This window comes from Esox lucius, chromosome 22 (genome assembly GCF_011004845.1).
Source record: "Esox lucius isolate fEsoLuc1 chromosome 22, fEsoLuc1.pri, whole genome shotgun sequence".
NCBI classification, from domain to species: domain Eukaryota; kingdom Metazoa; phylum Chordata; class Actinopteri; order Esociformes; family Esocidae; genus Esox; species Esox lucius.
The window spans coordinates 9,009,415-9,024,017 of record NC_047590.1 but is presented as its reverse complement, the minus strand read 5'-3'; the positions used below and the strand labels follow the sequence as shown (position 1 = coordinate 9,024,017).

Here is a 14,603-nt window from a genome sequence, read left to right as displayed (position 1 = left end):
CTGGTAGGACAGCTAGGGGATGAAAGTAAATATAGTACGTTCGCTACGAGGGCAGAGTTGGTTTGAATGCAAACTGGTGTCGCTGTAATTCAGCAAACCTCCACAAGGTGGGAGAACATTTGGGAAAATCTCGTTGATGTTTGCATTGTGACTGAGCTTTTTATAACGGGGCCTACAATAATAATCACATGAAAAGAATCTGTTTTTACTGACACAGGAAGCTGAAGCTGCCCGCCATGTGGGCGTGTCCCCTGACACAGAAGAATACTGGTTCGATTTCAACCCCCCCAATTTCTATGAAGTCAGCGATGACGAGGATGATGAGTACAGAGCAGGTCTTTGCCAACTAAGTCAGAAGCTATAAAAGACTGACAGGCCATGCAGCTATAATCCCACCACCTGACCTCACAGGAAGACTTCATTCGGCATGCAGAGTGCACGTTACAGCGGCCCGGTGTGTGTGTATGTGTGTCCGTGCGTACGCCTGCCTGACCCCTCGTCTGCGTGCGTGCGTCCTCCCGTGTGCGCCCCCCCCCCCCCCCCCCTCCCCAGTTTGCTAGGGAGTTAAGCGGTCAGGGTTGGGGGGGGGTGTGGGGGGGGTGGTAGTTCGGCCCATTTCGGGCCCGGGCTCTGTGGTTGGGGCCGTAGATTTCTCGGAACCCGGCAAACCATGAATCTGATTGGTTACTCTGCACCCATTTGCTTGACTGAGCCTTTACAATCAGACGTCCCTGTTAACAACGAGCCCCCGATGAATCAGACATCTATGGCATTAGTTTCACCTGGCTGCCTCGGTCCCAGGCACCGTACTCTCTTTGTCAGACCTGGTTTGATGGGAAAAACTACTGACACTCGGTGCACCTATTGATAAACAATTCTCTAATGAGGGGGCCAGAAAAAGCCAAATATAACTCTGTGGTGGAGGCTTATGATGGAGACAAAACACTAGGGCAGAGCTGAACTCCTGCTTTGGAGTGGATTAGGTGTATATTTTTTTGGGTGAACACTTGGAGTTTGTCGAGAAAATAATGAGATAACAGAGTAAGAAAAGACGCCATTATCTCATTATCACATCTTCACCTAATGAATTAACAATTAATTCACATGAAAAAAAAATTAAAAATTCTACTACTAAATAAATATTACTACTCACAAATGATTATATCTGCATATTGTATTTGCCTTAAAAGTGTTTACCTTATCCCATCTATAATTATTTGCTAAAGCATTCCTTTAGTGGAACATATCAAAATGTACTGTGACCGTTTGGGACACAAACACCTATTTGTTAGCATGGAGCTAACAGAGGACAGGAACATTCTACAGAGGAGGAGGGAGAGGGTTGGGGGAGAAAGGGGGAGGGGGAGAGGCAGAGAGAGGGTGGGGCGTGGGGGGTGGGGGGAGATAAAGCGAAGGAGAGGAAGAGAGAAGGGGAAAGAGAAAGTGACTGAGGGAGTAGGAATGAGGGAGGTTGGTCGGGGGGGGGTCACCAGAATGTTTCCCAGTTACCAAGTTACCAGGTCAGAATGGAGGTTCAAAGCCATAGACCTGACAGTCCACAGAGACTGTCCCTTCAGCCCGGTCTGCTAAGAGGACTGTCATAGCTTAGACGTCCGCACTCAGGTGTACCAGATCCCAAACAGGTGAACTTAGAGGTGGGTGTTTCAGCCACCCACCACGTGCAAGGCGTGTTGGGAAATCTAGATCCCAGGGTCATAGTTCAAGTTATAAATGAACATTTAGCCGATTGTATGGCGGGTATTTAAAGGCTCCTTCCGTTGTGGTGTTCTATTAAATGGATCGTTGTTTGACAACCATCGACTATAAAATAAAAGCAGGGGGGCCTCATGAGTACCGATACAACCGATCTCATGAGGACGACACCATTTTCCTGAAATGAACTACCACATCCAACATCAAGTCAAAGAGTCACTGAGTTCCTGACGCAGCGTACCAATTTATTCAGTACCTCTCTGTGAATATGGGGGACAAAACACGTCAAAGTGAATAGTGAGCGTCTGGAACTAAACACTTAAATCAATAGGACGACAGCTCATCTGCTCGTCATTAAGCCACGCCCCTGCTGCGGTTTGATCCAGATTTACCAGCATGTCTCTCTCTCTCTCACTCTCTAATTTTACAAGACGAGCGAAAGATGGGTGTGCACAAACACACACCCACACACACACACACACACAGGTAATGAAAAGGGCAGACACACAGATAAGGCTGTGTGTGTGTGCATGTGTTTTTGGTGTTTCAGAAGACCTTCCTCTCCATAATTTTTTGAGCTACATGATATTTAGCCCATTATAAAAGCATAATTAAGTAGCAAGGATTAAAGAGTTTAAATACTTAAATACAAATTGTTGTGTTTCGGGGAAAAAAGCAAAAACAACCAGAAATTCTAATGTTTCAGTTCTATAAGTCTTGGCATACATTTCCAATCTGGGGATATCTGTCATCTGTAATCCTACCTCCACCTGTCTCTATATTACTAATTCAGTTCAATTTGCAGGGGCGGACCGATTAATCATTCAGATTTTCCTGGGATTAGTCAACTAGAATCTACCCATTACACACGATTTTACTCGTTTCCGGGAGCATTACACATACTTAGCTCAGGGGCGTGTTTATATGTTGACGGCAGGGAGAGATTAGTTCATTTGTAGCACGGAAAGAAGGGAGTTATATTGTTGTAGATTATAGTGGAAGAGGCTATTCAGATGGCCATCCCTAGCCAGAAAAAAAAAAACCCACCTCAAAGCTGTTCTCCCCCTTAATCCCTCCTTCTGTATTACCGTTCCGACCTTCCTAGTCGCCGTGTTGTCCCACCAGAGTGTACCGCCTCGGTCAGACCCGCAGACAACACCACGGCGACGGAGATGACAGGCAGGCCGGAGAAATATAGTTGAGGGTGGGTCCCGGGCGTGGGGGGGATACAGAAAAAGGGTGGGCACAATAGAAATGATCCTGGGCAACAGATGACTGGTATTATCCTATCAACCTGCTGTTAGCTTTAAAGCACAACCCTCCCTCCCTCCCCTCTCCCTCCCTCCCCTCTCCCTCCCTCTGTCCCTCCTCTCTTGCCTTTCAGTGGCCAGGTTGCCTGGAGTCCACTGTTGTCGCCTAGCTATAAACCAGCCCTGTAATGGGACAGGCAGTGTGGGGGTGGAAGGTGTTTAGAATAGAAACCTCAACTAGGAAGAAGAGACCACTAGGATGTTACTATAGGAGTTACCTCAGCAGAAGGTTTCGCTTTACTCACTGCCTGCAAATCAGCATTTTCACTGGACAATAGGCTCAGCGGTAGACCCGTGATTGCTTCTTTTCAAATGGTAATGTGCATCCCAGCTCCTCTGCCAGGTTTTTCCTTAGCAAGAGGGCAAATTACAGTTTACAAGGCGGGCACGGAGGAGATATAAAATGGAAAAAGAAAAAAAATCGGAGCAGAATATCTTTTTCGGCCCTCTCCTTTATTTCCTTCTTCAACAAACTGACATGTAAATTACCCTTTAAGTGCTCCACTCTAGGGCTCTGATCATCTCCTAATTGTCGCAGTCAATTGTGGCCAACAGTCTCTTCAATCCCAGGCGTTTTGACAACAAGCACCAGGATCAAAGAGGTATCAGCTCCCTTCAATTTCTCTGTGTTTAGGTTAGTGCCAAAAAGACTGCAGTGAGAGGTGAGAGCTAGAGGGCTCCATACCATTGCTCTACAGGGGACATGGATGGACAGACAGACAAACATACAGACAGACAGGTAGAGAGAGAGACAGACAGATGCACAGAAAGACCCGAGACCCAAAGAGCAAACATGACCAGATCACGACAGTCATTTGTTCATTTATCACAACACACCAACTGCCATTCTATATGGACTACAACAGTTGTCATGGAAACAATTTCATTTACAAAACATAAAAAAAGATGTAAATCCAATTTTCAATTGACACTAGCACCGAAAAAGTCTTGCTGCTCGTTAGGGCGAGCACTGGTTGCACCACTGACAAGGAAGGCGTTCAAACTCACTGAAAGTGTTGTTCATCTGTTAACTAACATGGTCCTCTCTTTACAACATGAGCTGTTGCTGGTGACAGTAGAATTTTTTGTGCCTGTGTGAGATGTTTTCAGTTGCTTCCCAACAACAAAATACATATTTTTCTGATTTGTTCATGGAGGTGTAAGGACAGATTGAACATGACTTCCTACATCAAAGCTCATTTCACCCCAAAACATGTTGAGCGAGACATCATCTTTAGACCTCAGTAGCGGCGGGGAGTTTCGGTCGGAGTTTCGGTCGGTCAGGTCCAACACGTCCCCTCGGAACCTATGGTTGCGTGAAAATGCTCTGTGACAGGGCTCCAGTATAGTTGTGCTTCATATCCAACCTGAAGAGAGAGTAGTCACACCCGATATGGCGTGTGTTATGTCACGGAGTAACATAATAGTTTTCAGTGAGGGAGGCTTTAAGGAAAGACCCCTTGGTTTAACAACACTGTTCAGATGTACCTGGTGAGATGCTTACATGTGAAACATGCAGTGACTCTCAGAAGTGCTCACTATGAAACACCTGAATGAGCTGTGGTGCAACCAATTGGCATTAGAAGTCAAGTCATTTGTTGAAGGAGCCCATCTGTGTGGAATCAAGGTGTTTCACATGATGTCAGGTTCAATACAGCTGCTACCTCTAAACACCCTTTTTATTTACCTCACCTAAAGTGTGAGGTAAATAAAAAAAGTCAGAGAATACAAATAAATCACAAATAATGACCTCTAGAGTCCACGACGTGTCTGGATTACCATGCCCTTATAAAGTCTAAAGTTGAATATGACAGTCCTGTGATATGCGGTGACGTCCTTTTGAAAATTGAATCTCAGATTAACTGTGTTTGCAGTGGCTGCAGCTGAGTCCTGCCCTGCTATTCCCCAGCACTGGAACTGTAAACGCTGTGTTTAGGGAGATCGTAAGAGCAGAGACACATCATTCGAACTGGGACATTCTTCACTTCCAGAAAGGGTCGGTTCTGTTCCTCGACAGCAGAGATTTTCAAAGTGGGATGCACCACCCCAAGGGGGCGCCAGAGAGCTTGAGGGGAGGGGCAAAGGAAAGTGTAAAGCAGTCCAAGTCAAATTGTTCTCTAATATGGAAAACTTTTAAAATCATAGGAACAACAAACATTCATGAATTTGTAAAAGAAGCAACTGTATTTTTCCCCCCGCTTTTAGCCAGCTGCAGCAAAACGTTGAGTCGGATATGGGCTAAATATGTACCGTTATGTTCCAGATGTTAATATTCTAGCTAGAGAACATGAGAGAGTCAACATCTGGAAGTTGATTGGGGTGTTTAGGAAAAACATCCTGTAAAAATGCTTTCTAACAGAAAATTATTTAAATTAAAAAGATGGCCAATCTACATTCAGACAAAATTTGTAAAAAAAAAGGATTTTGGATATTTAGCCAGAAGATCAAGGTTAATAGCTGTATGCTGAAGATCCCATGGCACCTATTGAGTATACAGTAGGTACCATGTTATTTTCAGTAACTAAATATGTGTTGAGTATAGCTACCATTAATATAGCTGCCATATTGAGTATAGGTGCCATTAGAATATGTGCCATTAGTATAGGTGCCATTAGAAATAGGTGTCATTAGAATATGTGCCATTAGTATAGGTGCCATTAGAATATGTGCCATTAGCATCGGTGCCATTAGTATCTTCAGTGTTTAGGTCCTTTCTAAAAGGACCTAAACATGCCATGCAAGGCATGGTATGCAAGGCATAATCCCCTTCACTGCCCTAGGACATTGGGATATGATCTCTGTAACAGAGGGAAGAGTGAAGCGTCCTACTGGCCCTGCAACACCAATTAAGTATTAATCTTTTAGCGGCCTCATAATGATGAATGCTATTGTTTGGCTACATTTCTCCACCTGGCTGCCTGGCTACATTGGTGTCCAACCTACTGCCGCAAATTGGACGTCTAGTACGTTATATGTAATGTTAGTACAGATTGCAAGTAACTTCCCTCCCTGTGACTGTTAGTTGAGGTAGTAAGCTGAACTGCAGTTAACTGAGGTGGAAATCAAATACTGGATGGTCATTTCCACCGTCTTCTTTTTTGTCCTGTAAACCAAATACTAACTCAGTATAGGTACCATGTCAGTACAATAACACAGGTTTGAACAATAGTACTGGGAATTACAGTAAAGTGGAGCAACATACATTAATGTGAACTGCAGAGCAGTAGAGTGAGCTACAGTAGAGCAAAGTAAAATACAGAACTACAATATAGTGAAAACTAGTGTACAGTCAAGCAGAGAACAGTACAGTAAACTATTGCTTAGTAATTGCTTAATAATTACATTTCTTGAAATACCTAAAGATTTTCCAACTCCCACGCTAATTTTCTGTAAAATGACTAATCACCTACCGGAGTGTGTGTTCTCCAACAAACACCTTTAAGCTTGCAGGTGCCCAACCCACCACAAGGAGTCACTAGAGTTTGACCGATGAGACACCAATTGCCCCCTTTTCGCCAGAATATACCACATCTAGGATACTGCCACATCTAGGATACTACAATTTACTTTTTTGAGTCAGGATGTCAGGCAGCCACCTGTCAATATGTGCATAGACATGGTAGTATATTAATTCAATAATATGTTTATTATTGCTTTGGATTGAATTGCAGTATGAATCATACCCTTTTATCTCTTCAGGTGGGATAGCAATTTACATCACTTTAGTAGAACAACACAAATACAAAATCCCAAGACATATTGTCTATGATACTATATAAAACTCACTCACAGGACTCATACTTACATACTTGCAATAACACTCACAAACTCATAAAGGTTTAATGTAAGATTGTTTTGTGTTAATTTTGTAATCTTCAACAAAGCATTAAAAAACACTTCAATGTGAGGGAAAAATTAGGGCAGGGCAAAAAAAATCCTGTTTCATTTTAGTCCTGAGCCTGGCAAATTTCAGACAGATCGTGTTGCAACGATGTATGAAACTAAACTTGGCTTTGCCTGGTAGTCCAGTCTTTGCCTGGAAGTCCAGCTGCATCATTGTGGACAATATGAATCCCTGGTCATGGCTTACCTACTATGCCTTGGGGCGTAATATTCTAAGACAGTGCAAATTGGCTTAGCACTTTTTGTGGTTGGTGGGGTTGCTGTCGGACATGGGGTGCCTTGCTTTGTCATGCACTAGCGACTCCTTGTGCCAGGTTGGTTGGTTTGGTAAGATGCTGAACAGCAGGTTCCTTGTTATTTGACTCTCTTGAGCCAGCTGGGAGAGTACAAAAAAAATAGAGAATAAACTTAGGGGGAAAATGGGGGAAAAAAAAATATTCAGGGCTTTCCTATTGAGGGCTATTCCTTATCTTTAAGTTGCGGAAATTTTAATTTTTATAAATTATGTAAATTAAGAAACCACTATTGTTTACTATGACAGCCCAGTCTGAGTAGGCCTAGCATGATTAAAAAAAAAGAAGTGTAGGACAAACAGAAAAACACAGACAGAAGACACATCAGAAATACACCAGCAAACAAAGTTGAGCACATCATGACAACTCAATGATACGTGAATAGAGACCGTACAACAGGGCAGCAACACAACATCATAGCAACAGAATGACAACAACAAAGAAACACAACATCATAATATCTGATTGTTTCAATATATTAAGGGTTAAGGAAAGATTACAACTTAAAGGCCATTCAACCAGGTCAAAGTCTTATTCAAACTGGAAATAGAAAAAGTGACTGGCTTGTGTGTTGTTACTTCAAAATCGTATTAAAAAAATATATATATATATGTTTGGGGGGGGGGGGGTTCTATGATGTATAAGCCTTGCTTCAAGCACCAGGTTAATGTAACTGAAAATAATGTGTAGAAATTGTGACGAGAGGGACAGAGAAAGCAGACACTATTAGAGTTTGAATAAGCGAGTTCATTATATTAATTATACTATATTTTTGTGTAATAAGGGATGTATCCAGTGTCATATATACACACACATTAAAAGACTGATATGCAAATGTGTGTAGAGATTAGAGATACAACAATTATTCAAATGTTTGATTAATAATGCATTGTAGACACCTTCAATTATTCATTCCTGGGAGCGATAAGTCATCTTTTGAGTCAAGACTGAAATATAAGTTTTCCTGTTTTGCAGAGAAGGTTACCTTGTTTAACATACTTTTCTTTAAAAGAACAGGACTAACTTTTGTCCATTCCCTTCTGGGTATATGCAGTATGCTTCACATAGAGGGAAAATCCTAATATTAAAACAGAAATACTGGTATTTCTGAGTCCCTCACGGCCTTCCTCCATCAAGCTGTTACTTTTCTGGTCACTGGGGACCTGACCTCTTTCCACAGGAAGATAAAACATTTTTAAAAGAACATATGATCTGTCTTTTATGAGCTGTTCAATATATTAAGTGGTCATTTGCAGTCTCAGATACAGCCACCCCTATGTTGATTTTAACAAGAGCAACCAACATAAGAAAAATCAATATGTTTTTGATGTAAGCATTTTGTTTCTGAGCAATCTGTGCTGGTATATTTGTGAACTTGCTCTCTCATCTATCTCCCCCTCTTTCTTTTATACAGACTCAGAAACATCTGAAGTGTTTTTTTTGGAGAAATGCACAAGCGAAGAAGTGTTCATTTGCCTTTAAGGCCTGTAGTAAATGTAAACTCAATTCATTTTGCATGTTGGAGACTTCTCCGCAGAAGATCACACACTCTCGGTCGCCTCTGTTCTCTAATTGTCCATCAATCTATCATGTTCTTTACTCTGCACACCAACGGCGAAGCATAAAGTCTAATCCTATCTACAGCCCTCTACAGAAGTGGGACCATCTGATTACAGCACAGTGTCCCATGCAGAGGTCTACAGCCCATCTTACTGTGGTCATCATTGTTGTTGTCAGTGTTTAGCATGGAAGAGAGGGAAATACACACGCACACAACCACCCACACACACACATACATACACAAACATATGTTTGTGTATGCATGTGTGTGTGTGGGTGTCAATATATATATATATATATATATAGTAACATATAAACATGTATATATGTTACTTCAATGTGATCAGTGGAAGATGTTTTGTGGAAACTGTTTTTATTTAGGCTCTCACTCTGGTGTATGTTAAACATGGTAAGATTGAAGTTTCAGGCTGTGTTGGGCTGCTCAGGCTGGGCTGCTCAGGGCCTCAGGTACACAATGTCAGCTTCATTCGATCCACACAAGCGGTAAGTAGTCATCATTTATGTTACACAGCGATGTTGTCTTGAACTTAAATCAACCTAAACATGCAATGGACCGGGGGGACACATTCAAATCGTGTGATGAGGAGGAGCTTTTGGGTGTGTTATCACAGGAAATGACACGGTCCTCCACTCAAACCCCTTTCATTCCTCTCTTCTCCCTCACAGTCTTTTTGAGATTGGGGATTCCATTCCGATGCACTTTCCCACCGCCACCTGTGCGTCCTCCTCCTCCTAAGTTTTTGCACAGATGTAACGTGTCTTGGGAACGACCCCATCATGTTTCGCTGCTCCTTTCCCAGCATAATCCCTGCTGAGTCCTGGGACTAGAAATCCAAAGAAAGCTGGGTTTCCATGACTGTAAAAAAATAAAAAAAATAAATGTTTGTTCTTTCTAATCATGGAATTGACAGGGCCAGGGTGTGGAACCAAGCGCGGACACAGAGAGGAGGTGTCGTGCACAGATGTTCAGTGTAGGAATAGGCAGACTCCTGGTCGGCAGGCAGGCAGAGGTCGGACGATGAATCGGAATCCTAGAGGTACAGAGGAATTGGCTGGTTCGAGGTCGGGTGGCGGGCAAAGGTCGTAACGAGGTGGTCCACAAGGCAGAAGCACAGGGGGACAGGCAGGCTCGGGGTCAGGGACAGAAGGGGTTCGGTCACTGGGACGGCTGAGCAGAGAACGGGTAACAGGAGACAGGTAACTAGGGAGTGGATGCTGGAAACGCATGAAAAGACAACAGGATCTGGCAAAGGGCGACCAGAAAACACAGGCATAACGGGGACACAGGAGACACTTGTGTCTCACGACAATAGTGAGACAGGTGAAACCAATCAGGGCGTGACTGGGATAGCTTACCTATAATCTGTGTGATGTTTAAGAGAAAAACTATTGATAAAGGTACAAACACCATCATTCTTATTACTAAAGCGGTAAAAATTTATTCAGCATTTGAGAAGTGGCATCTTGTACTATATAGCTGCATTTATGTAAGCAGAACGTGCATTTGGATTCAAACAACTTCTTAAATTTGTTCCTACACCTCTTTGCCATATTGTTGGCAGGACTGGTGAGAGTTTCAGGACAGCTGACTGACATCATTGTCTTATTTCCTTGATAGTTTGGTTGTCCATCCATAAAACGTTAACATATTTTTGCCTCTTCCAATTTTAATTTAAAACTGATATAGGGCCATCTGTATTCACAGCATCCTAAATGTATAACTTAATAATATTAATAAGCCTCTATAAAACGGACAATGGCGTCATAGTGATAATTAATTGCAGCAAAAATGACGTGCAAGTAGTCAATCGTTTTCTAGGGAGACAAGACTGCGTTGTTTTCTCTCAGATTAATTATCTCCAACATCCCCCTATAGGTCAAATATAGATAGTAATCCCTTTTCACGCCGTATGTTTCCATAAAATATTCAACAAAAAAAAAAAAAGGGGGGGGGGGGGGTTGAAATCAGACAGACCCTGCCCTGGCTTTACATGCAGTATATTCAGCGCACACTTAAAATGAATGACTCTGGGTCTTCATCTGTCATGCCATTGTACTATTTGCAGTCAATGTACGAATGGAAACAGCCGCCTGCAACAGTCCTCTCTCTCGCACACACACCCGCATAAAAACACGCATATGTTGCTACCAAATAACCAACACACAAAAAGTCTTAGGGAGCCCATAACTTGAGCCCTGGGTAGGCAACTTACCAGATGAAAAAAGCGCGGTCACATCTGTTCGGCTGTGACGTATTTTACCTGGCTGCAGGCAATTAACGCTGCACAAATTACTAAAAAGGGTTTTAAAAACCTAGTTACTGAAAAAAAAAGTGTGAGAGTAGTGTATGCGTATATGTGTCAAATTAGGCCTAATGTACGTTTCATAAAAATAATAGCAATACCAATGATTGATAATGAAAAGTAGTAGCAATAATATTAAAATCCTATATTCTTAATAATAATTAATTACTTAAATTACTTCAAGTAATTAATTACTTCAAGGAATCTCATCATAATTATTACTTTTTTAACGCCAGATGTTGAGCACCTTTTCCTTTCAAACTGTTTATCCGGGCTCTCCGGAATCTGATTGGCTTCGGACAAAGGCATCACAGTCGAGCCTCTTGATTGATGATTTAATTATCCATACAGTTGATTACTGCATACAGACAGGACAGAAAATAAAATACTTTATTTACATAACCAATCACAGCGTTGCTAAGGTGGAGCCACCCTCTACAGAGAGACAGACAGATATTGAAAAAGCAGCATAACAAGGCAACGGGTTTGCATAAATAAATCGAAAAGAGAAACGTTAATGGGAGGTATAACCATGTCATTTAGTAGCAGAAGAGTGAAACATTTGTGCCAATATAATAATGATAAACACCTATGGAAATAATAATATAAATAATAATAATAAACAAACAAAACTGATCAAGTAACTGAGTTGACACTCTATTTCCCAGTTAGCGGTGAGAGTGCGCCTACTTTGTTTTAAAACACACCGAGAGAATCTGACACCCAACTTCTTTAACAGTGTAGAATAGCACCTGACTCCACTTGGTACGAGCGAGAAATGTCTCTGTGCACCTCAATCTGTCCTACCATCTCTCGCTCCACATGTAGGTGCAAATAGGGCATGCTTCACTCATACCGGCAGGGCTGCATAACAAAAAGAACTAAGCACACTTCCATGGGGGAGGCAAATAGATAAACGTTTACAAATATAAAATATTAACAACCCAAACCTCAGATGCTCACTTCCTTAACAAATGCTGTACCGCACCCCTTTCATCCTCGGTAGTCTTTGTATGAGGTTCAGTAAAACTTGCCAACACTATAATTTCATTCATTTTCCTCCATTTCAGTTGTGGTCATTGAGGGTTGAATAGAAGAGCTGTTTAACTTTTCTTCTTCGGGGGGGAAAAAAAAACACACACACTCTTGATTCTTCGGCTGCTATACATGGTAGTCTGAGTCCGACAGGCACAGTGTACATTTCACTCCGATGAAAAAGCCGGGGAGAGAAAAAAAAAGCATATCACGTTTACCAGAAGATGCTCACGTTTGGTCCTGCTCAATTATCCCCTCCCGTGAAGATAGGTGGCGCGTGTCCCAGGGTTGGTTCTCTCCTCTCTGTATTACAGAAAAGAAAAAGAAAAAAAAATGTCATTAGAAGAGGCGTAACACGTCAGTCCGTCCCCAGGTTTGTTTCCTGGAGTGTCTGAAAGAGATCAGTTCTAACCTGCCCTAGCAGGAATAACGGTCCTCCCGAACCCCTATTTCTAAGGCTTTATTATCGTTGCAAGGATCCCTGCACATTTTTCCACAATTGCTTACCGCTACAGTGTTGTGTTATCACCAACCTAATTCAACCGAAAATATACTACTATACGAAATCAGGTATGTGTCCATTTCATTACTAATAACATTTAGTTGGTAATGTCATGTTAGAGATGGCGACTTGTGTAGATGGGCGGTTTGGTGGTATGGGAAATGTATCTTTCGCGTTAAACTTTCTTTACCTGCACAGGTGGAAAAGTAGAGGTGCGCTTTAGCCTACTCCCGAAAGAAAGTATCGTGTTTGTAGTGCGCTCCAGAGATGATGCCGTTTTGTAGAATTGGGTAAATAGCCTAATTATACCAACCGAATCATATATAAATATATATATATATATATATATGTGTGTGTGTATATATATATATAAATATATATATATATATAAATAAATATTTAAATCACACGGCGGTCTCATTCAGCTTTGCACTTTCACCGAGCATTGAGCCTTTTGTATTCAACTCGTTTTTGTTAGTGACTTTCAGTATGCAATCCTTTGGTTTGATTGAGTTTCATAGTTGCAGTTGCAATATGGTTAACAGTCGCTTATCATATCAACATGGTTTATATTATATTGGTCAGGCGATAATGACATAATATTGCTAATATCCTGTTTGATAATTGTATTTTCGTTGACACATCATTTTATGGTATTGTTTGTGTGTTTATTTGTTTTTCCTGTCATTTGTCGTTTACTGGCCGTAACAGTCTAACACAATATTAGAACACTAATTTCCCACGATTACTAAGTAAGCATGATTTCTTTTTTAGTATGTTCTCACTGATTTCTGCATTTCTTTCCGTTATGATTTCGGCGTTAACTTAAAATGTGCATGCTGACGAAAGTTAATCTTAAATTATCACATTTCGTAATTTAAACGTGGAGGACTTAGTCACCCAAAAACGTTTGCGTATTTAACAACATCGCTTTTTAGTATCCTCTTCATTTTTATTGTCATGTGTTCGGCTAATTCATATAGGCGGAGTGAAACTGCTCTTTCAACCTCTGGCCTGTGTGTTAGACCTTCTGACGTCGGAATTGACAGAACGCCTAAATATCTTTTAAATCATTCCTTTAACGTAGCAATTGTCACCAATATAGATTAGAAAACTTTCAATTGATCACGGTAGGTTAAAATAACACGAAAACAAACAAATCAATCCACCGTTGGCAATAGAATAGTCATTTCATTATTAAAGCAGATCATCCAGGAAAACTGTACAAAAGTAAAGAAAAGACGAAGGGTCAAAGTTTTCATATTTAAATGAACACAATGTAAAACGCAGGTTTAACGGCATGGCCAGTCATTGGGAATTATAGCCTATCATAGTGAAGGTGTAACTCCTTGTCTCCCCCTCCTAGCCTTTTCGCTGTTCCCGTCGTCAATGTTCCTTCCACTAACCATCACCTCGACCACTTGCATTTTACAAATCAACAAAAACATTGCTAGACCTTCAAACAACTCACAAGAATAGGTTGAACACTGAGACATCGTTTTCAATTAGTTGTTTCATTTTTATATTAAATTGTATTATTATTATTTTTTGCTCCTGATATTTAAATGGATCCCAGTTAGTCAGTCCGTGTACCCACATTGTTGCTGCCTGTGTTTGGTTGTTAGATATTGAGCCTGCGTGCTGCTGCTGATTCAAGGAGTCGAGTCCATGCGAGCTGCCATCTGATCCACTCTTATCAATGAAGCACGAGATCATGGCGGATGGCCCCAGGTGTAAGAGGAGAAAACAAGCCAATCCAAGAAGGAAAAACGGTAAGAAAACACATGAAAATCCCAAACTGTCATTTGCTAATTATATTTGTTGAGCATCTATTGCTGTAATGATGTCACAGTGACTGTAGGATAGTTCATCCGGGCTGCTTAGGAATCGCCAAATGTGTGTTCTCTTCTACTCTAGTCTCACAGGAAAAAGGGACTGTTCTGACTGGGAAATCATGCGTAAT

At 41.5% G+C, this 14,603-nt stretch overlaps 1 protein-coding gene and 1 long non-coding RNA gene across 7 annotated transcripts in view; one reads left to right on the top strand and one right to left on the bottom strand.

The window, feature by feature from the left end:
- Positions 1 to 9,674: 9,674 nt before the first annotated feature.
- LOC105022545 lies at positions 9,675 to 14,321 on the bottom strand. Of its 3 annotated transcripts, none has more exons than XR_828903.3 (4): positions 14,238 to 14,321; positions 12,054 to 12,441; positions 11,326 to 11,461; positions 9,675 to 10,015 (listed from the first exon to the last, which is right to left on the bottom strand). It is a non-coding gene; the product is annotated as an uncharacterized LOC105022545 (long non-coding RNA). The 3 variants fall into 3 exon arrangements; XR_828904.3 differs by lacking the exon at positions 14,238 to 14,321 and adding an exon at positions 12,831 to 12,925; XR_004575130.1 differs by lacking the exon at positions 14,238 to 14,321 and adding an exon at positions 12,831 to 12,920 and having other exon boundaries at positions 12,067 to 12,441.
- The window catches only part of zeb2b (zinc finger E-box binding homeobox 2b), a 72,886-nt gene continuing 70,768 nt past the window's right edge, over positions 12,486 to 14,603 (top strand). For 2 of the 4 annotated variants that reach the window (XM_020042352.3, XM_020042351.3), the window contains exons 1-2: positions 12,486 to 12,708; positions 14,266 to 14,412. In XM_020042352.3, the coding sequence (XP_019897911.1) occupies positions 14,340 to 14,412 (73 nt within the window). In that variant the 5' untranslated portion in view covers positions 12,486 to 12,708; positions 14,266 to 14,339. Of the gene's footprint in view, positions 12,709 to 14,265; positions 14,413 to 14,603 lie in introns of those variants that run through there. The other 2 variants (XM_034289598.1, XM_034289597.1) reach the window with 1 other exon arrangement.